The sequence below is a fragment of the Bombus bifarius genome, unplaced genomic scaffold (genome assembly GCF_011952205.1).
Source record: "Bombus bifarius isolate JDL3187 unplaced genomic scaffold, Bbif_JDL3187 scf7180000009686_frag, whole genome shotgun sequence".
NCBI classification, from domain to species: domain Eukaryota; kingdom Metazoa; phylum Arthropoda; class Insecta; order Hymenoptera; family Apidae; genus Bombus; species Bombus bifarius.
In genome coordinates, this window is record NW_022885275.1 from 1 (window position 1) to 17,140 (window position 17,140).

Consider the following 17,140-nt stretch of genomic DNA (forward strand, 5'->3'; position numbering starts at 1 on the left):
TTGTTGTTAGAAAAAAAATAAAGTTTCTTTTTTTTATTTACACCTCAAATTTCTTTTTTTATTTTGTTATTTTACGTGACATTAGCGCATCCGGTATCGGCAACAGCGCGTGAACGACAAATGGCAGCCGCTAGGATTTGTTACAAAATCTTTGTCTCCCGTGCGATTAATTCTGTATTTAGAATAATTTTAAATATATTTGACAATATCAAGTATCAACTCGTCACGTCATTATTTAAATCATCCACCACAAATCCAAAAACAGAATAAGGAAAACAGAGAAACGAACAAATAGAAAATTAAGTTGCTAACATGTTTTTCTATAATAATATTTTAACATCAATATTGTAATACGCAATGTGTTACGCCGCCTAAAACATCTGCACGCCAGCCTGCGCGACCGGACAACAACCGACCTGCGTAACGTCACTTCGACCCTCAATAAACTTAAGGACCCACCATAACTTTCACTTCCCTGTATTGTTTCGCCATGTGTCTTCAATCCGTTTGTCTTGAAGAATTTCTAAAGCTTAAAAATATTCTCGAAACACAGTCGGTTTTTAGAGAGGTCCTTGGGTTTATTAGTCGCACTTAAAACACGGAGAAAGCGGGTATGCACCCATTAGGAAAATCCGAATAGCCCTGTAATAAAACAAGCTAGGTTTTTCTCACGCACACAGTCATCTATCCACCACGATGGTAGGAGACATCCTACTCATCCCTTCGAGCAGTAGTGCAGGTCATGACCAATCGACACCGCGGTTCGTTACCTTCACTTTTCCTAACGAAAGTGGGAACAACGAATCCGCGTTCTTTAGGCACAGGGGCACACCCACACCGAACTTTTCTTCCGTATTAGAAAAAGAGCGACAGACAGTCTAAAAACTAACGCCTAACGCGGCAGTCTACACATAGCGCGAGAGTCGCATACTTCACGCAAATCTTTTGTCGGTTCTCGGTGTTATCGAACACACATCTTCTCTCCTAAATATATTATAGTGCTAAGTCCATTAATACATTAATTTCCATTATAAGAGCCCTGCTCTAGCGTACATATCTATCGCATCTTCGTGCGACAAGTTGTTAACTATTTATTTCTCTACGTCAGTGTAATCTAAGTGTTGGAAATATATAATTTATAATTCTGTGAATCACAGTGCTATACAAACTCAATCACCCCTATTATCTCAACGGAAATCAGGGGATCGATCAATTCGTGGTGTCGATTGCTATAATCGTAACGGGGATTTACGACCCCCGTTGACGTCTCTCCTCGCGATTACGTCTCCCCGCAATTAGTCGAAATTTACATGGTCCTTCGAGCCGGATTTCGTGCCGCCAAAAAGTACACTGACCAGTGACTATACAGTGTCGCATGAAATCCAAGTTCCAACCACTTAGTCAACTGATCAAGGGAACCGCCATCGGAGAGGAGCACCTCCGTCGCTCAGCATCTACACGAGCCCACGCCGCATCGTAACGATTGTCAACCGAATCCCAGATCAACGTCCATTTGATCAAGGTAAGATCGTTCATATTATTAAAATCAAATATGGCCCAAGCTGAACCAATCAGCACGTTACGGCGGAGACGAGGCACCCTAGCCGGTCGACTTGCAACCATAAGGCACGAACTCGATGAATACGAAGCGTCTGGGAAGGCAAACAGAATCTTCCTAACATCTTGCCGCAGCTCGTTCGATGAACTTTGGAGGAGGATACTCGCGGTTCAAGAAGAGTTAGATGGGTTAGATGAGGGGGAAGATGCGCGTGTAGCTTCGTTATCGCAAGAGCATCGGGAGCTTGACATGCGGTTCCTAGGTCTCTTTGAGCAAATGTCAGCAACAACCCCGTCGACAACAAAAACAGGCGAGACATGCCGGAAACCAGAGCCGACCACCGTTCCAGAGGTCCGCGTGCCCCAATTCGACGGTGCCCTCGAGAACTGGACCTATTTCTACGACACGTTCTCATCCATAGTGGACCGTAACGAAAGTTTGACGAATGTCCAAAAGTTCCAGCATCTACGCTCATCTATAACTGGACGGGCCGCACAGAGTATCCAGTCATTAGAACTTACAGAGGCCAACTATCCCATCGCGCTTGACACACTGAAGGATAAGTTCAACTGCCCCCTCCAAATCTGCATGCGCCATTGGAATTTGATGCGCAACTATCCGGAAATCAAAAAGGAAACTCCAGAAGCCCTAGAGGATTTGTTGGAAACCATCAGCGTAAATCTAAAGGCGCTCGAACACCTAAAAGAGCCCGTCACATCAAATATAGCGATTATCGAATTGATCGCGTCGAAATTGCCCTCGTCCAGCCTGCGTAAATGGCAACGCACACTGCCCCGCCAACAGGTGCCATCCTATCAGCATCTGATAGACTTTCTCAAAACACGGGCGAACGGGACTCAATTCCTCTCTAAAGAGAAGGAATCAAAAGGGTCAACCCACAAACACCACAGTCAGCGAACAACCACACCGCATGGGCGAACCCTTGCTACAACCAGCATAACGGTGGTGTGTCCGACCTGCAACGGACCTCACGAGATCAGACACTGTAAAATCTTCAAGGCCAAATCATCGACCAAACGTTTTCAGATCGTGAAGAAGGCATCGTTGGGTATAAATTGCCTAGGCAGAGGACATTCGCCGACACAGTGTACATCGGGTTCGTGTCGTATCTGCGGTCACCGACACCATACTTATCTACACCGCGAACAAACCCAGGTAGACTCACGGTCGTCGAGCGGTCGATCTTCGAGCGGTCGATCGTCAAGCGGTCGATCGTCAAGCGGTCGATCGGCAAGCGGTTGGTCGCTGAGCAGTCGGTCGTCGGGCAGTCGCGCACCGAGCGGTCGGTCGTCGGGCAGTCGTTCATCACACAAGCGAGCCTCCACCGAACAATCACCATCTGGATCATCGAAGTCGCGGTCGTCCCACAAGTCGAGGCGAACATCCGACACTTCACGGAAACATACATCTTCGGCTCCAAGAGGTACGAAAGAGCATGCCTCGTACGAGTCACGCTCAGCCCGGATCAAGAACACCACCCCAACCTCCTTGTCCAAGTCCCAACCGGGGCAAAACTGACTGTCTGAGACTACGACAGCAAGGGGGATCGGACTAACAAACACATCTCCCCACACCCCTCTGCATCATGATCTGTTGGCCACAGCACAGATCAAGGTTTTGAACAAACAGGCACATCCAATCCGAGCCCGAGCATTACTCGACACTGGGTCGAGCATGAACTTCATGACCGACAAGCTCGCGAATTCCCTCGGTATAAAGCAAAGGAGATGTGCGATCCAGATCGGAGCCCTCGACAATTTGAGCACCACGGCAAAACGATACACCACGGCCACAATCACGTCGACGGACGGCAAGTATAAGAAAACATTGAGATTTCTTGTTATCCCGACCATATCGACCTTCATACCAAGCGAGCCCATCGACCCCTCGAGTCTGGGATTACCCAGAAATATTCAACTAGCCGATCCACAATTCCATTGCCCAGCCCCGATCGATGTCTTACTTAGTACCGGATCAACATTTGCGTCGCTGTGCATCGGGCAGGTCAATCTGGCGCAACCAGGCCAACCTGAACTACGTCTACAAAAAACACGGTTCGGCTGGGTAATCGGGGGGAGTCCAACGTCCCAAACCGCGATAAATACGTTCCACGCAACCACAACGGCTCTGCAAGAGGACCTCGCACGGTTTTGGGAGATCGACGAGGGACCGGCCACTACTCATCTTTCGGAATCTGAACGACTATGTGAAGAACATTTCCGAAACCATGTCCGACGAACCAAGGAAGGCAGATACATCGTTGCATTATCATTCAACGAAAAGCTTTCCTCACTAGGGTCATCGAAGGCCGCTGCAATGAGCAGGCTCGCCTCTCTTCATCGTCGATTCCAACGCGACAAACAATATGAAACCGCGTATAGTGTTGTGATTCAAGAATATTTAGACTTGGGTCACATGACGAAGATCAACACGGATCACGCCACCGACCACGGATATTATTTACCAGATCACGGCGTGATTAAGGAATCGAGCGACACCACCAAGCTCCGGGTTGTGTTCGACGGCTCAGCATCAAGTACCACGGGAGTGTCTCTAAACGACGCCCTTCATACGGGCCCGAAATTACAAGAAGACCTGAGAAACATCCTATTGAGATTCCGGTCATTTCAATATGTCCTTACCGGCAACATCGAGAAAATGTACCGTCAATTCATCCTACGTCCAGAAGATCGTCCTTATCAAAAGATTCTGTGGCGTGCCGACAACGGAGAGATCGAAACATACCGATTCAACACCGTAACGTTCGGTCTATCCGCAGCCCCGTATCTGGCCATCCGATGTCTCAAACAGTTGGCAGAAGACGAGGGACCTCGATTTCCGAGAGCAGCGTAGATCCTACGGCGAGACTTCTATGTCGACGATGCGTTGACCGGAGCCGATACAAAGGACGAAGCCTTATCAGTCAGGAATGATCTCACGAAATTACTTAAGCTAGCCGGTCTAAATATCCGCAAATGGGCATCAAACGATCGGGGTCTGCTACGAGGGCTACCTGAGGAAGACACCAACCAGAAATTACATCTCGGTGAGTCATCCATGTTAAAAACACTCGGCGTCTTTTGGGATTCAGCCGACGATGCCTTACTATATTCGGTCAAGACGAACAGTGACACTTCCCGAGTCACAAAGCGATCAATCAGCTCAGTCATCGCACAAATCTATGATCCACTAGGATTGCTCGCGCCGGTAATCGTTCGAGCAAAAATGATTTTGCAACAAGTCTGGACATTGAAGGTAGATTGGGACGAATCCCTTCCGACAGACGTACACACCGAATGGATCAAATACCACACCCAATTGCCGTTGTTAAATGCGGCAAGGTTCCCTCGGAAGACCATCATAGAATCCGCAACGAAAATTGAGCTACACGAATTCTGTGACGCTAGCGAAAGGGCATATGGGGCGTGCGTCTACGTGCGGACAACGGACCGAAAGAACAATATTTGGACTCGGCTCCTCACGGCGCGGTCGAAGGTAGCGCCGCTCAAATCGCTCTCCATACCACGTCTCGAATTAAGCGGGGCACTTCTTTTGACGTCCTTGATTTCGTCAATACGACAGGCCCTGACGACCAAAATATCGCGGATAGTATACTGGACTGACTCCACCATCGTGCTCCATTGGATCAGGTCTTCGCCGCACACCTTGAAAACATTTGTGGCGAATCGAGTCGCTGAGATACAGACCAAGACCAATATCTCCGACTGGCGTCATGTGCCTACCGACGATAATCCAGCGGATCTCATCTCCCGAGGCCAGACGCCCAAGGAATTCCTATGTCCGTCCATTTGGAAAAACGGGCCAAGGTGGCTCCTGCAAAGCGAAAACTATTGGCCGGTCTGGAGCCCGACACCGGTAGTCGATCTCCTGGAGCAAAAGAAGACGATCTGTCTGAGGACGAATATTAACGACAACACACTCCTCCATCGTTACTCGTCTTGGCCAAGACTAATAAGAATCGTCGCCCGGTGTCTTCGATGGAGACATAAGCAACACCGATCTGCCCATCTCACCACAGACGAATTGACTGCAGCGCACAACAGACTAATAAAAATATTACAATCCAGTCATTTCGCGCCTGAAATTCGGATCCTCCAGAAAAATCGAAGCGAGGACGTTGGAGGGAAACTACAGCCATTAAACCCCTTCCTCGACGAAGATGGGCTACTCCGGGTAGGAGGACGACTAACCAACTCCGCCATACCCTTCAGCCAAAAACACCCGATCATCCTACCGAAATACCCGGTGACAGAGCTAATTATAGAGCAAGAGCACCGGAACAATCATCACACAGGGACACAAGCTACACTATACGCGGTGAGACTGCGCTATTGGCCGATCGACGGCCGTAGCCAGGTATGGCGCACTCTCAGAAGGTGCGTCCGCTGCTGCAGAGCCAACCCTCCACCAGTGGAATACTTGATGGGTGATTTGCCAGAGGCGCGTGTTACCGAATCGCGGCCGTTCATGAACGTCGGAATCGACTACTGCGGCCCATTCTACATCAAGGCGAGGAGGGACCGCAACCGACGTAAAATCAAGACGTACGCCGCCATATTCGTTTGTCTGGCGACAAAGGCGGTCCACATAGAGTTAGTCAGCGACCTAACCACCGACGCCTTCTTGGCCGCGCTACGCCGTTTCATCTCGCGGCGAGGATACTGCGCAACGATCCTCACCGACAACGGCAACCAATTTCGTCGGGGCTAATCGGGAGCTGCAAGAACTCCGGACCCTATTGCAGTCCGACGACCACCAGGATAGGGTACAGAATTTTCTCGCCGACCGACAAATACAATGCCGTTTTAATCCTCCGAACTCACCACATTTTGGCGGCTTATGGGAAGCCGCGGTTAAAGCGTTCAAACGCCATCTCATCCGCGTGGTCGGCACGGAGCTCCTGACCTTTGAGCACCTCAACACCCTTGTGATCGAAATTGAAGCCATTCTCAATTCACGCCCACTGACTCCCATCTCATCCGATCCGAAAGATCCTCCTGTCCTCACTCCCGGACATTTTTTAATCGGTGACACACTAAGCAGTTTACGAGAGCGTGATTTCAGGACAGTTCCATCAGGCCGGCTATCCAGTTGGCAGCGCATTCACCAGATTAAGCAGCACTTCTGGAGCAGATGGTATCGAGAATACCTAAATGAGCTAACCCGCCGCAACAAATGGGACAAGGGCAAACATAACATTCGTGAAGGCACCGTAGTAATCCTCAGGGAGGATAACGTGCCCTCTATGCAGTGGCCTTTGGGCCGCGTAATCAAGGTCCATCCAGGAGCCGACGGAATCATCCGGACCGCTACCGTGCAGACGGCAATAAGCATCCTGGACCGCGGTGTCAAAAGACTGGTCCCATTACCCATCCACCCAGATCCAGACGAAGCCGAACGTCCACACGGAGCGAAGGAGGTCACCAACGACGCACCTGACTCCACAGCCAGAATTTGATCGGTGCCCTCGCAACGGGGGGAGGATGTTACGCCGCCTAAAACATCTGCACGCCAACCCGCGCGACCGGACAACAACCGACCTGCGTAACGTCACTTCGACCCTCAATAAACCTAAGGACCCACCATAACTTTCACTTCCCTGTATTGTTTCGCCATGTGTCTTCAATCCGTTTGTCCTGTAATAAAACAAGCTAGGTTTTTCTCACGCACACAGTCATCTATCCACCACGATGGTAGGAGACTCCCTACTCATCCCTTCGAGCAGTAGTGCAAGTCATGACCAATCGACACCGCGGTTCGTTGCCCTCACTTTTCCTAACGAAAGTGGGAACAACGAATCCGCGTTCTTTAGGCACAGGGGCACACCCACACCGAACTTTTCTTCCGTATTAGAAAAAGAGCGACAGACAGTCTAAAAACTAACGCCTAACGCGGCAGTCTACACATAGCGCGAGAGTCGCATACTTCACGCAAATCTTTTGTCGGTTCTCGGTGTTGTCGAACACACATCTTCTCTCCTAAATATTTTATAGTGCTAAGTCCATTAATACATTAATTTCCATTATAAGAGCCCTGCTCTAGCGTACATATCTATCGCATCTTCGTGCGACAAGTTGTTAACTATTTATTTCTCTACGTCAGTGTAAACTAAGTGTTGGAAATATGTAATTTATAATTCTGTGAATCACAATGTTATATAAACTCAATCACCCCTATTATCTCAACGGAAATCAGGGGATCGATCAATTCGTGGTGTCGATTGCTATAATCGTAACGGGGATTTACGACCCCCGTTGACGTCTCTCCTCGCGATTACGTCACCCCGCAATTGGTCGAAATTTACACAATGTGAAAATGAAAAAATTGGAAGCAACCGAACTACGGATGAAACTAAATCACTTCGCTGCTTGTAAAGATAACTTTTAGTGTTATAAACATAAGTCAAGTAGCAAAGAGCATAAATTGAATTTACCCAAACTCTTCTTGAAATCTGACAAAATGATTCTTTATTTTGTGAAAAAAATCTTTACGTATTTTCCATTCTCATTCGTCGCTTTTTTCAGTGGCGTGTTTATCGCTACGTCGAAACTCCGTCGGGTAGCAGTTAATTTCATTTAAAGTAGAAAACTATTCAGAAACGTGTATACGTTACACAGCAACAAACCAGTCGCCCTGTTATTACCTCGTTCTCAACAGTTCAAATTTCAGGGACAACCGACTACTTAGTATCGACCCAGTACGTCATATTTACTCGCCAAAAGTATTGTAAACGAAAATTGTAACCAGACGTGCCGTTAGTAACTACCATTTTTCGCGAAACTTCTTTTTCATTTGGCGGAAATTTAAACAAACCCCGAAACACCGTGGCGTTTTGCAACTGTCTTTAATCCTTTAAGATAAAAAAGATTAACGCAAAATTTTGACGGGATGAAATTTCACGATATATTCAGGTGAAACGATGCGAAATTAGAGCGAAGCTTATAATGGGAATATAGTTTGCTTGTCTGTTGTCATAAAATGAGATATGCAGAATATATTAAAAAATAGAGTATATGTAATACGAAACTTTATATTATTCATGTTATTATGGACAATATATCACAATATGTTCATATATTTAAATCTCATCTGAAAAAGATTATTGTATGTAGAACACAGTTTAACTGTATTTTGAATTCTTGTTTATCAGATCACAATTGATAAGTTGATATTAGGATGATTATCCTCATTTGAAACAATTTTGTGACTGTTACTTGTCAATATACTTTATATCTTATGTACATTTTAAATATAGTACGCAAACTCGAAGTTGCAAGGAACATTAATAAAAATTCAATATTTCAATAACGCCTTTCATGATTATAATTAAATATTTTTTCAAAATGTCGCATCAGTGTTACATCTAGCACCCCCTCCCCCACACACAAAAGTTTATCAATTTATAATATATGTACTAGTAGATTGACAAGTTACGATTTACAGGTTATATAGAATTCTATTTTATGATTTTATAATTTTTCAAATAACTTGCAATTAGTAAAATTTCATTTGTTTTATCGTCAAACTTGTGCAAGGGAACATATTAATGCTGGTAACTTTAGTGACTTGCAAAATTTCAATAGTGCAAGACAGGCCAGATATTCAATTGCAATTGGTTGCTATCCATATTTTCATCGGTCTTACAATAACCTTATATTATCAATTATGAATTAAAAAGTTAATGAAATCACAACTCACCCAAGGCCAATGGGTATGACTTCTTTTCGAAGATCGATTGAAATCTCGAGTTTGTTGTTTGAGACGTTCAGTTACCACAAGACAAAAACACCACTCCATTACAGCCGACGTAAACAAAACATGACAGATTCTTCCAATTCTCGGACAACAAACATAGGCTTACATACTTACTGTTTTAAAGTCACAGTCTGTCGTTGAACTTTCGCCAAGTAACTTGATACGTACATATACACGTCCCTCGAAATCAGTTTTCGACGAAAATACATACGTGACATGTTATGTTGCAACCGAACGTGAATTTCTCGCGGGAAATAGCCTGATATCGTTTATTTATGCGTCTCTCAAATACGAATTTTACTATACACTTCGTTTAAGGCACGCCATTTTGCAAAACGATTATCGAAAGATTACTGCTTACATCGAGATCGAGAATAGATTCGCAGGAAGCTGGATGCCGCGATTTCTTCCCGCGCTTTACTTTCTTCCGAAGTTGTGATTGGTTGATTTCCTGCTGCCATATTCGGTTTCGCCGAGAATCGTGAGCACGTACGCTGGAAGCAATGCGGGGTAATTATTTAATTTATTTCATAATATTATTTAACATATATCGTGAAAAATTCTGAATATTCGGATTCTTCTGTTATCGTTTCATCGTATGTTAGCATTATCAGCTCTCGATATCGAATTGACAAACAGAATTTTTCTCATACAAAGTAAGTCACATTAAGTATATGTATATGTATAGTCGAAGCAATGCAATTAAAAATTTTTCCATTTTAATTGGAATTATTTATCACAGACATTTTACCGAGCATTCATTTTATAAATCTTATACATATATATATATAACCAATTTATAATATATATATGAATACACACACACACACGAATATACACACACACATATATATATATACAAACAATAGAAATACTTTCGTGTGCTATTATACGTAGTTCGATAGTTTATATTTCACGGGCCCCGTGTTGCACCCGCATTGGTTTCGTTCCTGTTTCCAACGTATAAGTGTAGCGTCAGTGATTCGCGTGACGCGACGTAGCCTTCAACGTTTGTTTTTCTCCGTTTATGCGTTGTGTGTTCGTTTGAATGAAAATGTCGCGAGTGTTGTAACAAAAACCACGGAAAACAGAAGAAGAATACGGGAGCAAAAGGAATTCCAGGCTACAGCAGAATGCCCATTGCCCAACAGGGTTTCGTTCCATGGTATTTCAACGAGGTAAGCTACCTCTTTTAGTACGCTTCAAGGCGCCTCTTTCCAACCAATTAATTTGCGTCCAACACCATTTTAACTTCGTATACTCAGAGAAAATATCGTTCTTTTCTATTTTCTAACTCTGATCTATGTATAAATTTACTGCGACGGGTCATTTCTACGGATTAACGTATCTTATAAAAACGTTGCGTGAAATGTTAATAATATATAAGTCTTGAAACATTTGTACTAATTTCATAGAGGAACGTAGTTGGTACCTTCCGGGTGGCATATTGTATGCTTGTTACATGAACTTTCCAAATATCTTACAGTTAAATGGTTGGATTGTTTACTAGAATAAGCAACACAACATTGTTTTTGATTTATTGTGAATGAATTTATAGAATCATATTATTTTACACATATACACTATCGCGCAAAAGTATCCCAACATTTGATTACTTTTGATATTATGTTATTTAATTGCACAATCAAATTGATAGTATGTGCCGATATATAATGATTACGATCTGTATTATTATCTTATTCCTATGATGTGGTTTTAACATAGGTCGTAACAAAACGGTCAAAAAATTCTTTATTCTCAGACTCTGTAGCCTGTAAGAAACGAATTAATTAATTAAGAATCTCGTTGTAACCTACAGGTTCGGAAAAGGTTGATAGGCTTTGGTCTACGTGGTGGTTGGGAATTTTCATTCGTTTCGAGTTCGCTTAGCTGATAAATAGTGAATGTGCATTTCTTCCAAAATAAAGAAGAAAGCGAAGTCGATAGAAACGTGGGTCAAATTTGAAATCATTTCTCGATTATGTGGAGGTTGATTAAACGCGTTGGTGTATATAGTGATGAGACGAGTTGATATTTGGTGTAGTCAAATGTATTTAAAACTATCGACAGTACTCTTCTAACGATCTCCCTCTAACGAATTTAAATTCGACTTCGGTTGACGGTTGCGCGTAGCGGCGATATTGTTCTGTCCGGAGTTTGTTTATTATCAAGTTTCGTACCTCGAGACGGTATCAATGCCCCGAGGCAAAACAACAACATGAGTTACTCTCGATTCGCATCGTCCTATGACTCATATGCCGCTACAATATGCAATCGAATAAAGTGATAAATAGCTTGCAGATGTTTACGCGTCTCTGAAAATGTTAAAAGATATAACATGTTTAACGCGAAGTATTCGTGATAATATTCGCTGCAATTTGAAATATCTGCGTGCAGTCTCGTAGGTTTTGAATAAAAATTTATCTTTTATCGAAAAATACATACATGTTTTGGCCTATATATAGCTTTGTACTCTTGTAACCTAAAAGAGAAGTCGAAAAAAAGTGATGTTGACTCTTGCAGTAAAAAATTCATTTATGTCAATACTACTTTTAGAAATGCACCAAGAGAAGCAAGACAAATTATTGACGAAACACAGGATAGTCATTTCCGATCCAAAAGAAAAACGCAACTAAAATAATATGTAGATAGCTATTAAGGCAATAAATAATAAAGTCATTGAAATGATCCATCATTTCAAACTAATATCGCTTCTCTTTACTTCAGAACTGCTATAAACATTTTAAATATCATTTATGTCTTGGTTCCCTTGCGAAGTTCTCGAAGAATTCGTCAAATGATGTCATGAACAATATAAATAATCGTAAAAAATCTATATTTGTGTTTAAAAAATAGGCGAATAAAGAGAAATAGGATAATCGAGACCGGTGAAAAAGGATCAACCAACATCCCGCATCTGATACAAGCGGAAGAGAAATCAATTTCTATCATGTCGCACGGCGAACAAGAACGCAAATACGGAATCTTTTGTATAATACTACTCCAAACTCTGTTGAGTCGCAGTAATAATAATAATCGGGTGTTGACTTCTGCTCGTTTTTACTCGAAGTTTGCTCGTTACCTCTTTGAAATTTGGTGGATCGTTTTCTGTCGAAACCCGTTCCATCTGACGTTAAAATCAATAAAAACAATATTACGATAAAGACTTTTATCTCCATTGTTGTCAACTTCCGTCAAGTCTTCGTTTTCTGCTCGCTGGATATAATACGGATTCCCAAAAACTTTCTTCGTATGAAATTTTACTAATGTACATTTATCAAACATTGCACATTTTAAAATAGGTTATCATTATAAGATTAAAAAAAATAGCTAAAAATATCTTGAAACAAAAGAAACCAATTTTGAAGTTTGTTAGCCCGGAAATGTCATGGTAGGAAGGTATACTTCGATATTACTTTTACTATCGATAGGCGTCGCCGTCGTTGCTGTTATCATATACGAGACACAACAAATCACGAAATTGACAAATCACCGGTGATCTCCTCGAGTCGCAGTTCGAACGTTTCACAAATAAGTTAAAGAATTAAACTTTAGATATAGTGGTAAAATTTATTGTATGAATCCAACAGAGTGATGGTTCAGAGTGTTATAACAAAGAGGTATAGAACGCTGATTTGGGAGACTTCTTGTACTGAGGTTTTAGTCCCTCTGAAGCGGTTATCGTCGGGTGTATATCAGAGGCGCCTATCCGTTGCTATCTGGTTATTTTTTCGATAGCTGTGGCATGTAGGATGTTTTGTCTACTCTATTAGTGCTTCTAAGCGTGTGATACTGTCGACGATTCGCCTGTGCATGATTATACATTGGGTAAACGGATAGCCTGAGTTGGAGTTTTGATGATTAGGATAATCGAAATAATTCATAGCCATGGTAATATTTTAACTAATTTATTTTGTTGTCTTTTATAAGCCACTGCAATGAGAAAAGAATTCCTGAAGCCAAAGAAAATGATACATCCAAATAGCAGAAAGTCTATCGCTATTACGAAAAAAGCCAAAAAGTAAATACAATTACTATTAAATTATGTGATTTTGTTATGTACATTTCATTTATTTTATATGGTTATATAATACTTTTGTGTAATAAAGAAGGAAATGGACAACGTGTTTTGTTTCAGAATATCAAACAGACAGAAGGCAGAAATGTCCTGCTTGATAAAACAGAATTCAATAGGAGAGAAAATATCGTGGATCAGAAACAATATGATTCCAGGCGTGTGTCCCTATACTCCAGAGATAACTGCAAGTTTGTTAGAAACGGAGGTAAAACAAAAATGTATACACATGATGATACAGAGATTGTACATTAAAGATGTGATTAGTTATAGTTCTATATTTGATCCAAAGGTATGTAGCAAGAAATGATGAAGAAATGGAAGAAATTACTATTAAAAGGTCTATAGGTAGCAACAGGAGTAGACAGCATGCTAGGAGGGAACATATAATTAGAGTAGAAAGAACTAGGAGAATATCATACACGTGGAATAGCTGAAGAATTACAGCCAAATTTATTTTCAATATATCCTGATGTACAAACCCTCCTTTATTTTTCAGAAATTTCTGATATTTTAAATGCAACTCAGTGTGAAATGTTATTGAATTGGAATAATGAATTACAGTGTGCGAATAATTTTAAATTTATAAGGTTTGGCGAGAAAGATTTAAAGAAAGTATTAGAGCTAAGAAAAAGAATGAAAATAAGCCATATTAGACTATCCAAATCTCTATTAGCTATGCCTGTAAACAAGAAGAATTTATTCAGCAAGCCAATTGATTTAGATGAAAATAGTGTAATGGAAATAGAATAAATTCTATAGATATGTCTTTTTATCTTTCATCTCTATTTAAAAACAAGAAAACAGAAGAAAAGCGAACAGTTTTTTGTTTGCGAAATGCTAGAAACCGCATTTCGTCTTGCTCTTATCTCCCACGAGAAACAGTCACGTCACAAGATACAAGAGTACGATAGAAGAGAAAAGAAAATGTTCGATTGTGAAATATACAACAAAACTGAAACATGCAGATGAATCACGTGCACGTTATGAATATTCTGCATCGTTCCTCCGCCTTTCCTTCATTTTTTTCGCTAGCTGCTCCATTATTTAAGAACGAAGATATAGTAATTACTCTCAAAGTTGTACATTTCGAAATGGTAGGAAAATCAATAGTACAATGATAAATATACGATTTTAAAAGCTTTTTAGATTTCTTACATACTTAGCATTAATCAAATAGCTTAGTATATAAAAGAGTTTAATTATGTCGCATGTTATAAATGCAGCTGCGTTCGTTACAACAATTCCAATTCCAAGGAATTTCTCTCGAAGATCGCAGTGAAGAATTTGCTTTGTTAAATTATTACTGGTATACTTCGTCAACTTGTGGTATATCGATACAATTTGTCAACCATCACTTTTAATAGCTTCTCGCTAATAAAAACATTTCGTACCTATTTAATAAGATGCAGTATATTCTTAATTATTTAGAAATTTACTTAATGATGTTTAAAAATACGAATATGTTTAAAAATTATAATGTAAATATATATATTTCATTTCATGTTTTACTAATATATCTCTAATTTAGATTAAATATCTGAAACTTGAAAGAAACTTTTAAAACTTTCAATACATCGCATACGTTTCAAATTTAGTGCATAGTTACATATATATATATACGATCGATCTTACTCGATCATCTTACTCGAAGAACAGGGTCTGCGTGTGGCGAGCTACGGGACAGGGACCATTGGAATGTTTACTGTCGAGTGTTACAACTATTTCCTTCTTAAGGAGAGCTATAGAATTATTCCATGCCTTTGTTAGAGAAAGCGTTCATCCTGTGACCGCGGCTACGTTCGGCGACTGACTGTCGCCTCGAGCCCAAGCTCATTATCACAACTCTCGAACAATTACAATCGGATTGAATAACTACAATTGTTCAATTACAGCTATAGTAGACTCTAGGTTACAATGTTGCGGGATTATCCAAAATTCCAAAGGCTCCGGTGTTCTTTCATCTCCGACAAATATATTATGGTATAGTTCCTATTTTCCTTCCATGCGGTCGGAAAATAGGACAGCCTTAATACCAAAGGCTAATAAAGATGGAAATATGGTCGAGAACTGGCGACCAATTACGATCGGCCCAATTCTAGGCCGCATTTTCTCATCAATCCTCGATGGGCGGCTAAGACGGGGTATAGATCAAAATATAAGGCTGTTGAGATATGTGTAATTTTCTGTGCTGGACTGAGTTAAGTAGTAGAAATACTTATATGTATATATCAGTGTGTGGAAGTATGTGTGTGTGCGTAGCGTCTCGAAACAAAGGAATGTAAACAGTCAGTCGGTTAAGAGTCGTCGATGAAGAGTCGGGTGTAGAAGGTGCTGAGACGCGTGCAAGTGTGTATCGATAAATATATATAGAATCGTCCATGTAATAAATATATCATTATTTTAGTAATAACTGTCAATATAAATTTAATGTTCCTATAACATTATTTCGGCTTCAAAGATCCACAATTCTCAACATGGTAGAAGATCGTGGTTGCCGAGATTTAAGGTTATGGAACCACGTGTAACCGGGAGTGAATGTATAAAAGTCGATTTATAAAAAGGAATAAAAAATTGGAAATAAATTCTGAAGAGATAAAAAGGCTATTGGTAGAACAAATAAAAAGATTTTGGATAATAAAGAGAATTATTTTTTGAAAAAAAAAAAAGTGTGAATATAGAAAACGAATCAAGATGCCAAGGGACGACGAAATTAAGGTTCAAATATTCGATGGACGCGATTACAGAATGTGGAAGAAAAGAATATTAATGTATCTAAAGTGTAAAAAATGTTATGAACCGGCTACACGAGAGAAAATGGACACGGATGCGCAAGATAAGTGGAATGAAGAGAATCAATGGGCGATGAACTACATCTATAGTAGTATAACGAATGAGCAATTAGAATTTGTTGGTGATCAAGACACTGCTTTAAAAATAATGCAAAAGTTTGATGAGATGTATATGAAGGAATCAACAGCAGTGCAAATTTGTATAAGAAGTAGACTAGACATGATGAGGTTGAAAGACTTTGAAGAATCAAATTCATTTTTCACGGAATTTGAAAAAAATTTCAATGAATTAAAGAGTGCCGGTGCAAATGTAAGCGAACGTGAAAAACTCGACTACATGCTGAAAGCACTACCAGAATCGTTGAGCTATGTTGGGGACTTAATCGACTCAGTGAAAGAAAGTGATCGGACTTGTGAATTTTTGAAAAATAAAATTATAATGTGGGAAACGCGTAGCAAGAAAGAAAGTGATAGAACAAAGTCAAATGTATTTACAGCCGAAAAAAAGGACATAAAGTGCTATGGCTGTGGAAAGTACGGTCACATGGCAAAGAATTGCACAAACACGTATAGAGGCGGAAACAATGGCGCAAACAATGGAAGAACGCAACAGCAAGGAGGTGCGTATCAGCCGCAGTAGAATAGGGGTCGCGGCGGACGAAGTTTTGGCCAAAGAAGACGAGGATACGGCCAACGAGGATTTGGCCAACGAGGACAAAGCAGAGGCCGGCAACAACGCTACTACGAGGCAAGTCAACACGACGCAAATTATTCACACAACGAGGGCTACGACGACCAAGAAATTGGATCTTTCCTAACGAGAGTAGAGCGCGAAAATAATAAAAATGAAATTACGGTATGTACTAGCGATACGCGAAAAATAGATTGGATATTGGATAGTGGATGTTCAGATCACAT

General features: G+C 41.2%; 2 protein-coding genes across 2 annotated transcripts; both read left to right on the forward strand.

Moving 5' to 3' along the window:
* The first annotated feature begins 1,552 nt into the window (after positions 1–1,552).
* Positions 1,553–4,432, forward strand: LOC117215502. Its single transcript, XM_033461862.1, has 2 exons — positions 1,553–2,675; positions 3,183–4,432. The coding sequence occupies exons 1-2, from the start codon at positions 1,553–1,555 to the stop codon at positions 4,430–4,432; spliced, it is 2,373 nt and encodes a 790-aa protein (XP_033317753.1).
* A 5,851-nt stretch (positions 4,433–10,283) lies between these two features.
* LOC117215503 (translation machinery-associated protein 16 homolog) lies at positions 10,284–13,839 on the forward strand. Its single transcript, XM_033461863.1, has 4 exons — positions 10,284–10,533; positions 13,285–13,376; positions 13,494–13,638; positions 13,723–13,839. The coding sequence occupies exons 1-4, from the start codon at positions 10,489–10,491 to the stop codon at positions 13,738–13,740; spliced, it is 300 nt and encodes a 99-aa protein (XP_033317754.1). The 5' UTR covers positions 10,284–10,488; the 3' UTR covers positions 13,741–13,839.
* Positions 13,840–17,140: the final 3,301 nt, after the last annotated feature.